Source organism: Aquarana catesbeiana, linkage group LG06 (genome assembly GCF_042186555.1).
Source record: "Aquarana catesbeiana isolate 2022-GZ linkage group LG06, ASM4218655v1, whole genome shotgun sequence".
Taxonomy (NCBI): domain Eukaryota; kingdom Metazoa; phylum Chordata; class Amphibia; order Anura; family Ranidae; genus Aquarana; species Aquarana catesbeiana.
Window position 1 is genome coordinate 132,322,692 of NC_133329.1, and position 12,063 is coordinate 132,334,754.

Below are 12,063 nucleotides of genomic sequence, written 5' to 3' on the forward strand. Positions count from 1 at the left end.
AAACGGGGCAGTGGCCAATAGCTTTCATCTCTTTATTTATTCTGAGCATGCGTGGCACTTTGTCCGTCGGATTTGTGTACACACGATCGGAATTTCCGACAATGGATTTTGTTGTCGGAAAATTTTATAGCAAGCTCTCAAACTTTGTGTGTCGGAAAATCCGATGGAAAATGTGTGATGGAGCCTACACACGGTCGGAATTTCCGACAACAAGGTCCTATCACACATTTTCCGTCGGAAAATCCGACCGTGTGTACGGGGCATAACATGAGTTGCATAAATTGTTAGCATAGCATTAAAATAAGATTAGGTCAGGTTGATGAGGCAACAGATTAGCACAAAGCCAATTTTATTTTTACACAGGACTGCAATCAAGTTTAAATGACAAATGATGCGCTCACTTACATGAGCATTTGATGCTTGGGAAATCGACAAATGTCATCCAGATCATTCAATGTCATTGTTGAGACCTGAGGGTTAAACTGGGGAGGGACTTTTGTTATGTTTTTAAACAAGATAGTTGTTACAAACAAGATAGGGTCTGTAGGTTTGTACTTAAGTTGAATCTGTTTGTAAGTCGGAACAGGTACATTTTTTAAATGTAGCTCCAGCCAAAAAAACGATTTTTAAGCTTTTTGGATAGCATAGGGAAGGGTTAACACCCCTGTAATGTTTGTTTTGCTGTCTGTGCCCCTGTTCAGAAGATTTCCCCTCACGTTCTGTCCCAATGAGAATTGGATTTAGAACATTTTGGGTTGTTGTGGAAACAAGCCTTGGTAATAAAGCATCAGTGGAGGTACCTTTTCCCCATAATAACTCTTACAGGAGTGAATTTCTCTTACAGGAGTGAATTTCCCTTTCTAGGGGTAAATTTCCTCTCACTTTCTGTTGTCTCCCTCTGTTTGTAGGTAGGAGTCGTTTGTAAGTTGGATGTTTGTAACTAGGGGACCGCCTGTACATGTTTACCCTAAAATACACATAAAAAAAGTTTTTTTTTTAAACATTTCAACATTATTTATCATAGGGACACGTTTATCAAAAAAGAAACAATGAAAAGACTATACATTCCCTTCAAGGAAAACTTCCATCCATTCTTGAGGGAATTTTAGACTTCTTCTTGTCACTTCTTAGCTGTGGATCTTGATTAGTAGTTGAGCTTTGCACACACTAAGTGTGGCAAAGGGAATAAAATGAATCCAGTGCCAGGCTCAAGGGTTATATCCTCTCTGGAGACTCCTGGAGGTGGGTAGAAAGTGAAGGCTTGCAGAAGGCCAGTAAAAAACAGGAAAAGTTCCATTTTGGCTAAACTTTCTCCAACACAAACTCTTCTTCCTGGAGGAACAAAGTCAACTCAAAGTGACACAATGTATACAGTACTTAGCCACTGTTATGCAGTCTAGAAATAAAAGAATTATATCTAAATCTATGGATAGAATGGTGTGGTAGAGGTAAGCCTAATCCCATCGGAGATGTACTCACAACGAAAGTGTGATGTGAACTGCTGCTACTAGGTTTCTACCAGGTGCTCAAAACACACTGAAAGCTACAGAATGGATCATCACTCTGCAGCCTAAAGCAGCTTTTGCACTATGCATTTTTTCTTTTTTTTTTTTTTAAACCAGTTGGTTGAAAGAAAGAAAATGCCTTGATTCACCCATCCACACATTCAGTCTGGATGGGGAAATCCTCCTGCTGTAATATTGTATTCTGACAGTAGAGAGACTTCCCCACAGTCAGTATAGAATCATCAGTGTTGCCAGCTATAGCCGGCGGCACTAATCTTTCAGGAAGAACCTATAAAACAACTCTATAGATCAACTTATGTACAGCTAGCCTGCCCATACATAGATCTAAGTTTGGCGAGTCCCTGCTGAACCGACCAAATTTCGATCCATGTATGGCTGGCTTTAAAGTGTTTACCTACACCTTCCTGATGAAGTGCCCATTGTTAGTGCCACAAAAAATGTTGATGCTGTATACATGTATTCCATCAATAAAGACCAGTTCTTGATGTAAAAGATTCTCTAAGCATTCTTTTGAATACAGATGCCTCTGTAATCAATAACAATTTTTTAGGGCTTGTTTCATTACACATGTCCTGCATCACAATCCATCCCAGCAAAGGATTATCAGAAAAACACCTCGATAAGCTTTAAGAGTGACCTATATCTGCATGGGGACAGAAATCATCTCTGCAGGCCTGACTATCGGGTTGTTTGACCCCTTCCAAATTGGGTGTACTGCAACCCCACTAATGTGAGTATTTGTCCTATATTATTTTTTGATCTATAAAATTAAAAATAACTGAAACTGAAACAAGTACTACATTCAGAAAGATCTCTCCTGGGACTTTAAATTCCTTTATCCCATGTACACTCTCCACACGTTGGAGTTTTTCTTATGGTAAAATGTGTAATTTGGCAATAACCTAATTTTCTTTCTTGGTAAGCACTTCAACTTTGGTAGAAACAAATTATGGTAGGCGAGGGGAGGAACACAGTAGAGAAAAATTATATGTAGCACCCTCCTAGCGCAGGATGGTAGGTAGATTTCATTTTTGGCTTCTTCCGCAATTAAGGTAGCAGTGATTGTTTGGTCTGGTCTGTTCAGGATTTCAGAGGCAGGGAGTTTCATTGCTTCCCCCTGCTCTAAAATAAGTTTCTGGAGCTTATGGAGGAAGAATTCAAATAACCAACCTGAATATTGATCAGGGCCTAGCCAGATGGTGTCTGGGAAACTGATAAGAAGTCTTAAGCCCTGGAGAGAGGGTCTTTACCTAGTAAGGAGAGTTCCGAGCCTCAGCGGACTATTGTCCTCAAGGCAGCCTGTGGACTGTGTTGCTGTTCTGTAACGTCTCAGAACTGGCAGATATGGGACCTGGAAGTGATCTGGAACTGACTGCAGGACTTCACCAAAGGGACCGGGTCTAGAGAAGGACTGTCTCATTCACTGGACTATGTCTGGAGGAAGCGTGAAGGTGGCAGCTGTCCTGGGGCCTTATGAGTAATGACCCTGAATGGATTCCTGTTGACTGTGCTTTTGGGATATACAGTAAGGGCCAGAGGTTGCTTGGACTGAGACTGCTTTCATAGTGTTTCATGTATAGAAAAGAAGACACTGCAAGCTGTTAGTCTGAGGAGTCATGTTGAACTGTATAACCACATCCAGGTCAAAAGCAAGAACAGAAAACAGGAAGTACAAGCAATGCCATATTACCATAAACAATCAGAGTCACTGTATTTGTATAATAACACCATAACACATACAGTCTCGGATACTAGCCATTCCCCTGTCATTAGACTTTGACTGTGAGCTTAGAGAAGAGTTCCCTCCAGTACTGTGCAGTGTTTCTGAGATTGCACTGGGTACCAATAGTTGTGCAGTGGTGCAAGGTAACGATGCCAAAGAGACTTGCCTTTTGGTCCCCAGCTGTGAGGCTTTAGACTGCTCTGAGATTTGCCTTTTGGTCTTTAGATGTGAGGCCTTAGAATGTCCCATTTCTCAACAAGTGCTAAAGAGAAGATCACATGTACCAAAGAGCCATGAGGTTTTAGCCTGTTCAGAAAGTCACTTCATGGTCTTCAGCTGCGGGGAGTTCAGACTCGGGGAAAAGATTGTCCTCCAACTGTTATTGGGTAAACATTTAGGGGTATCCCATGCCCCTAACACCTTCCCTGTTACTGGTTTTATCAGCAATAAATAAAAAAGACAACCCCTAGGCTGTTAATTGGAGCCATAGTGAATGGACTGTTGCTTGTATGGTTGGTGGCCTCTGTACTGCTTGGGAAAGATGCAGTTAAAATCAGTGGCCTCAGCGGGTGTAGCACTACATATAGACAAACCAAGGGCACTTGGTTAAAGTTGTTTCTTGTTCTTAAGAATGGTTGTAACTTGGGCTGCATCTCTCGTTGTGTGATTTAGGGGAATAAAGTATATTTATCTTGGGATGAATGGGGTTGATTACCAGTGCACAGAGATAACATGCTTAATACTTCACTTTCCGTGGAAGATTATGTCATCACTCTAATGCTGCCCATACATTGAGGTTAGAGACACCTATTAATTTTTTTTTTTTTTCAAATCTTTTTCAAAAACATGCATGCTTGAATTACTCAAGAGAAAAAAAATAATCACCGACAAAAATCCAGAGGGGTTGATTGATTTTTCCCATGAGAACATAAGGACACAGGGTGTCTGGAAATGTTACACAGTAAGAACAATTTTAATCCTAAGAACAATTACAGCCATACTAGGTAGATTCTAAGCTGCCTAAATAAATGACCAAAGTGTGTTATCTGTGTACCTGATCTGAGCTTGGCCTCTGAAGTGTTTACATCCTCTGAGCTCTGTATGCAGCCAAGAAGGGCAGGCATGAACTCTGAGATAAAACTAATGTATTAAAATCTCTGTTTCAAGTAAATATTGCTTAGGCTTACACAGAGTTTGTACCCGTCCTCCATATCAAATACTCATTCACCCCACACCAATGAATACTGTCCACACAAAGAGCTTAAGGAATGTGAACAATGCACTTCCCTTGTATTGATCAGACATAGTTTGTGGTGGTGGTCTCTCAGTGTAATAAGGAAGGAATAGTTTATTATTGATTTAAATATGATGTAATAGCAATGTTGACCTACCTGCAGAAAAAGGCATAAATGCATCTCGTTTTAAAAATTTCCCATTAGAGTCCAAAAAGTGGTTCGGATTAAACTGATAAGGAGTTTCCCACTGAGTCTTGTCATACAAAACAGATCTGAGGAAAGGAATTACCTCTGTACCCTACAAGGAGAAGCACATTGTACAATACTTAAAGATGAACTCTAGGTAGACATAAAATGGGGTTGTAAAGGGGTTTTTTTTTGGTTTCTTTTTTAAATAACAAGCATGTCATACTTACCTCCTCTGTGCAAGGGTTTTGCACAGAGTGGTTCTGATCCTCCTCTACTGGGGTCCCTCTGTGGTGCTCCTGGCTCCTCCTCTTTTTGAGTGCCCCCACGGAGAAGCGCTTTCCATGAGGGCACTCGTGCGGGCACGCTCCTGTGTCCTGCTGCTGCATCCATTGACACAGACAGCAGGACTTGGTCCCGCCCCCGACTCCTGCGTCATTGGATTTGATTGCTCCTGCTGCTATCAATCTATCCAATGAGGACCCGAGGCACCGGCTGGAGCTGCTGTGCTCGTTCCCACTGTTGGAAAGATCGGGTTCGGGTAAGTAAAAGGGGGGCTGCTGCACTACAGAAGGTTTTTCACCTTAATGCATAGAATGCATTAAGGCGAAAAACCTTGAGGGTTTACAATCTCTTTAAGCCTCTTGCAGTCGTTGTACAGCAGAGGAGAAGGAAACGAAAAAGCGGCATAAATGTATACACTGAAAGGAAGAATGCTGATAGGAGAAGAAAGCAGAGTAACAAAGATAACCCCATCACTGTGCTTCTTCTCCATTGGTGCCCAATCACAGACTGGGGCCTAGAGGAAGTGGGTTAAATGATGCTGGTAGTCAATCTAACCATAAGATTGAAGACATCTACAGTGGGGCAAAAAAGTATTTAGTCAGCCACCAATTGTGCAAGTTCTCCCACTTAAAAAGATGAGAGAGGCCTGTAATTGTATACCTCAACTATGAGAAACAAAATGTGGAAATAAATCCAGACAATCACATTGTCTGATTTTTGAAAGAATTTATTTGCAAATTATGGTGGAAAATAAGTATTTGGTCACCTACAAACAAGAAAGATTTCTGGCTCTCACAGACCTGTATCTTCTTCTTTAAGAGGCTCCTCTGTCCTCCACTCATTACCTGTATTAATGGCACCTGTTTTAACTTGTTATCAGTATAAAAGACACCTGTCTACAACCTCAAACAGTCACACTCCAAACTCCACTATGGTGAAGACCAAAGAGCTGTCGAAGGACACCAGAAACAAAATTGTAGACCTGCACCAGGCTGGGAAGACTGAATCTGCAATAGGCAAGCAGCTTGGTGTGAAGAAATCAACTGTGGGAGCAATAATTAGAAAATGGAAGACATACAAGACCACTGATAATCTCCCTCGATCTGGGGCTCCACGCAAGATCTCACCCCGTGGGGTCAAAATGATCACAAGAACGGTGAGCAAAATTCCCAGAACCACAATGGGGGACCTAGTGAATGACTTGAAGAGAGCTGGGACCAACGTAACAAAGGCTACCATCAGTAACACACTACGCCACCAGGGACTCAGATCCTGCAGTGCCAGCCATGTCCCCCTGCTTAAGCCAGTACATGTCCGGGCCCATCTGAGGATTGCTAGAGAGCATTTGGATGATCCAGAAGAGGATTGGGAGAATGTCATATGGTCAGATGAAACCAAAGTAGAACTGTTTGGTAGAAACACAACTCATCGTGTTTGGAGGAGAGAGAATGCTGAGTTGCAACCAAAGAACACCTACTGTGAAGCATGGGGGTGGCAACATTATGCTTTGGGGCTGTTTCTCTGCAAAGGGAACAGGACGACTGATCCGTGTACATGAAAGAATGAATGGGGCCATGTATCGTGAGATTTTGCAAACCTCCTCCCATCAGCAAGGGCATTGAAGATGAAACGTGGCTGGGTCTTTCAGCATGACAATGATCCCAAACACACCGCCTGGACAACAAAGGAGTGGCTTCGTAAGAAGTATTTCAAGGTCCTGGAGTGGCCGAGCCAGTCTCCAGATCTTAACCCCATAGAAAACCTTTGGAGGGAGTTGAAAGTCCGTGTTGCCCAGGGACAGCCCCAAAACATCACTGCTCTAGAGGAGATCTGCATGGAGGAATGGGCCAACATACCAGCAACAGTGTGTGACAGCCTTGTGAAGACTTACAGAAAAGGTTTGACCTCTGTCATTGCCAACAAAGGATATATAACAAAGTATTGAGATGAAGTTTTGATATTGACCAAATACTTATTTTCCACCATAATTTGCAAATAAATTCTTTCAAAAATCAGACAATGTGATTGTTTGGATTTGTTTCCACATTTTGTCTCTCATAGTTGAGGTATACCTATGATGACAATTACAGGCCTCTCTCATCTTTTTAAGTGGGAGAACTTGCACAATTGGTTGCTGACTAAATACTTTTTTGCCCCACTGTATTGGCAGAAAATAAATACTGAGGACTGCTCTGGATTGAAGCAGCCAAAGCCCCCTTTTTTATTTTTGTTTGAAATCACTATACTTTTTTTTTTTTTTTTTTACTGGAGTTATGCTTAATAAGAAGCTGGGTTTTGGAGGATTTCACTGTTAGTTACATAACTACCAATGTAGAACCAAAAGTCCCATGACAATAATTTGTTGTACATAGTTTAGACTAGTTACATAGTAATAAATATATCTGTAGCAAGTAAAGTCTGTACACAATGGTGTAATCATAATAAGAGCCGGTTCACACAGGGGCAGCACGACTTGCAGCGCGACTGCCCTAGGCGACCTGCACACGACTTCAGCGGCGGCTTGCAAAATGACTTCTGTATAGAAGTCAATGCAAGTTGCCTGAAGTCGCCCCAAAAGTAGTACAAGAACCTTTTTCTAAGTCGGAGCTACTTGAGTCTTTCCTATTAAAACGGTTCCATAGCACAGAACGGAACGCGACTTGTCAGGCGGCTAAGTCGCCTGACAAGTCGTCCCTGTGTGAACCGGGTCTAACAACTCTGAACAAAACCCTGTTTTAAAAGAAACCCAAAATGAGAGTAATATGTAGGCTTGCCTCTCCTTTTAAAAATGCTAGTTGCCTGACCGTCATGTAGCTAAGGCTTCAATATTTTCTGAGTCACTGATCCAGAAGTATGCAGATCAGGAGTTTTGACATTGTTCTTTATTTGAAAGCAGTGGAGAAAGAGCCGTGCAATTAGTATTTTCAGAAGGAGTCAGCAATGGCACCCCCCCCCCTATGTTTCTCTCAGTAAAGGGTTAAAGGATTGTATTTTTATATGTTGCACGGTATTTGCGCAGCTATTATCAAATGCATATTTTCAGGTAAAAATACACCAAAATTAATTTTAGTGCAAAAAATTATTCTTACAAATAATGCAATGTGCAAAAATCCACATATCATGCATTTACAAAATCAATATAATAAATTACAACCATGATTTGTGATCAATACTCCCCAAAAATGGTGTAAAACATACCAACAAAACAATGTAGAGGGTTAGTAATCTTTTCAATATTCACTTGACATCCCATGCTGTGTGCTTACTCCAGCACTGTGAGCGATCAAGCCTCACAGTGGTGGAGTGTGCTGAACTGTGCAGACCCCAATCCTACTGAGGACACTTATGCTCCTACACGTGCAGCATCTCCAGAGTAATGCAGGTGTCAGGACCCGTATCTGAACCATGCAACCTCTGCTCTGTCTGGCAGTATCTCTTTTTTACTAAGCCACCTGACATGCTGGACAGTGCTTTGACTAATTCTTTAGACAACCTTGACTTGTGTTTTGTTTCTCTTGAACTTGAACCCTTTGCTTCTCCCATGAACTTTTTATTTATGCCATGCCTTTGCACTTCTGTTTGCATAATTATAGTGCTCTCTCCAACCTAAATCTCTTGCTTGTCACTGCTTCTGCTATCCATATCTTTGCTACACTCATTACCAACCTTTGGCTTGTTCCTTGACTATGCTTCTGCTTGATCACAACCTGCAACTACTGTACTTGTTAACAACCTTTGGTTTGTACCCCAACCACACTTTTTCTTGATCCTAACCTGTAATCACTTGTTACCAACCTTTGGCTTGCTTACTGACTGCACTTCTGCTCGATCCCTACCTGCTATATCTGCTACTAGACCACGGCTTGCTCATCTACTGTTGGGGTAATCCTGAGGACCACAACCTGGTACTAACATGCAGCAAAACCCATCTCCACCATCAGGAGCTCTGGTGAATACTGGTTAGTGCTTAGACCCTGCACTTTGGGTGAGCCTGTGTCATCCGCCAGGGTGACCTGCCTGTGTGCCTATCCTGCTGGTCGGTGGGAGCCTCTCTACTGCTATAGCTACTGGTCCCCGAGTGTGACTTCTGACCGTGACAGCAGGATAACATCAACCAATGAACCTTTTCTTCTCAGCAGCTCACAAAGCGTGTATCATCAGAACATAGAAGATAAAGGCTAGGACTACTCCACTATCTTGTGCAGGATCCTTCACACAGCTCATCTGGGCACAGACAGTCTCTCATTATTACCCTGTGAGTTGAACATGTTACTTTGTTTTATATTTACTGCTTAAACTGTTTTACACTTTTGGTCGCCTGGCGCCTCTCTCCCCTTCCCCTTTTCTGTTTTAGGTGGAGGGAAGTAAAAATAAAAAAAATAAAATAATATGGTTGCATAAATGTGCACACCCTTAAACTAATACTTTGTTGAAGCACCTTTTGATTTTATTACAGCACTCAGTCTTTTTGGATATGAGTCTATCAGCATGGCACATTTTGACTTGGCAATATTTGCCCACCCTTCTTTTCAAAAACACTCCAAAACTGTCATATTGCGAGGGCACCTTCTGTGCACAGCCCTCTTCAGAACACCCCACAGATTTGCAATCAGATTTAGGTCTGGGCTCTGGCTGGGCCATTCCAAAACTTTAACCTTTCTCTGGTGAAGCCATTCCTTGATGATTTGGATGTATGCTTTGGGTCGTTGTCATGCTGAAAGATGAAGTTCCTCTTCATGTTCAGCTTTCTAACAGAAGCCTGAAGGTTTTGTGCAAGTATTAACTGGTATTTGGAACTGTTCACAATTCCCTCTAACTTGACTAAGGCCCCTGTTCCAGCTGAAGAAAAACAGCCCCAAAGCATAATGTTGCCACCACCATGCTTCACTGTGGGTATGGTGTTCTTTTGGTGATGTGCCACACAGCCAGTACTTGCCAGATATTCCTGTAGCTCCTTTAAGGTTGCTGTAGGCCTCCTGGCAGCCTCCCTGACCAATTTTCTTCTCGTATTTTCATCAATTTTGGAGGGACGTCCAGTTCTTGGTAATGTCACTGTTGTGCCATATTTTCTCCATGTGATGACTGACTTTACTGCATTCCATGGTATATCTAATGCCTTGGATATTCCTTTGTACCCTTCTCCTGACTGATACCTTTTAACAATGAGATCCCTCTGATGCTTTGGAAGCTCTCTGCGGACCATGGCTTTTGCTGTAGGATGTGACTAAGAAAATGTCAGGAAATACCTACTAGAAGTGCTGAACTTTATTTGGGGTTAATCAGAGGCACTTACTGTAAAATGATGGCAGATGTGTACTGACTCCTGTTTAACATGAGTTTGAATGTGATTGCTTAATTCTGAACACAGCTACACCCAGTTATAAGAGGGTGTGCACACTTATGCAACCACATTATTTTAGTTTTTTTATTTTTACTTGCCCCTTAAAAGATTTCAGTTTGTGTTTCAATTGAGTTGTACAGTATATAGGTCACATTAAAGGTGGAAAAAGTTCTGAAATGATTTATCTTTGTCCCATTTTTTTACATCACAGAAACCTGACATTTTAACAGAGGTGTGTAGACTTTTTATATCCACTGTATGTGTAATGTGTGTGTTATGTAGTGATTTTACTTTTCGATCCTGCTTTGCAGGGAATGAAAAAACAGCAAGATCGCCTGTCACTGTTCGGAGTTCTGTGTTGATTACAAAACAGAGCTCCCTTTCTCTGAATGAGGAAGCAGATCAGCGGGTGCTGGCGGTCAAACATTGCCGCTGACCAGCTTGTGCTGTGACTAATCACAGTACAGTTGGGGTCGGCGGGTGCTCGTGTCCCCTACCCAGAAGTGCTGGATCACATATCAGATAAGTGATCCAGCACAGAGAAGCCGCGCCACTGTAAGTGGACAATCAGTTAAAATAAAATCCTTGCAAAACTGGCATATACGGAGGGACAGCATAACCAGCATTGGTGTCCAGCTGGAGTGCATGCTGTTACTTCCGCTGCAAATCACCAAGACCAGATGGCTTGGACCCAAGGGTACTTAGGGAACTCAGTCAAGTGATTGCCAGACCATTGTTCCTAATTTTTACTGACTGTCTACTGACTGGAATGGTACCAGCTGATTGGTGAAAAGCCAATGTAGCACCAATATTTAAAAAAAGGCCAAAATACATCCCTGGGAATTACAGACCAATTAGCCTTACATCAAAAGGATGCAAGGTCTTGGAGGGGATGATAAGGGACTATATACAAGATTTTAGTAATGAAAACGGTATCATTAGCAGTAATCAGCATGGATTTAGGAAGAATCTTTCTTGCCAAACCACTCTATTAACCTTCTATGAGGAGGTGAGCTGCCATCTAGATAAAGGAAGGCCTGTAGACGTGGTGTATCTGGACTTTGCAAAAACATTTGACACAGTTCCCCATAAACGTTTACTGTACAAAGTAACTTGAATGGGCTGCCCTACATGCAACAATCACTCCATTACTTTTTTCGAGTGGAGCCCGTTACCACAGTTTTTGGTGCGTTTGCCACACTTTGGGTGCCTTTAACATGTAATGACAACACAAGCATGATGCATATTTACAGCGTTTCTGAACCGCATCACAAAACACGCATTTTCTGTGTGGTTTGCTGTGCGTTCCGAAACACACAGATGTGAATAGTGCCTAATTGTTCTTGTGTAAATGCACCAATATCACTTTCAGGCCTCATTCACACCTAGAGTAGTGGGAATGCATGTTTTTTGGCTAATTTTTCTAGTGATACGCATAGGGCAGCCCGTTGACTTCAATGGGCTGCGCTACATGTGGCAAAGTAGCTCATGGGGCATTTTGTTGTGGTGAGAGTTGCATGTTTTTTACTGCTGTGTTTGTCATCCATTTTTTCATGTGGCAAAATGTGTGTTTGCTTCTATGTTTGGTGTGCCATTAACAAATTATGACAGGAAAGCGCAACTAGGTAATTTTAGGTGTATAAATGTGGCCATACACTATGCAATCTGATTGTACAATCTCTGTACAATCTGATTTAGATCTACCAAAACTATATAATAAAAACTATATAATAACAGGAGGACATAACATCTATCCAATCAGGCAGG

General features: G+C 41.9%; 1 protein-coding gene across 1 annotated transcript in view; it reads right to left on the reverse strand.

Annotated features, from left to right (window-relative positions):
• Window positions 1-835: 835 nt before the first annotated feature.
• Window positions 836-12,063, reverse strand: part of LOC141148934 (cytochrome P450 2K4-like) — a 44,531-nt gene continuing 33,303 nt past the window's right edge. Inside the window, exons 8-9 of the mRNA XM_073636829.1 lie at window positions 4,641-4,782; window positions 836-1,332 (exon numbers count right to left, since the gene is read on the reverse strand). Of these exons, the coding sequence (XP_073492930.1) occupies window positions 1,145-1,332; window positions 4,641-4,782 (330 nt within the window). The 3' untranslated portion in view covers window positions 836-1,144. The remainder of the gene's footprint in view (window positions 1,333-4,640; window positions 4,783-12,063) is intronic.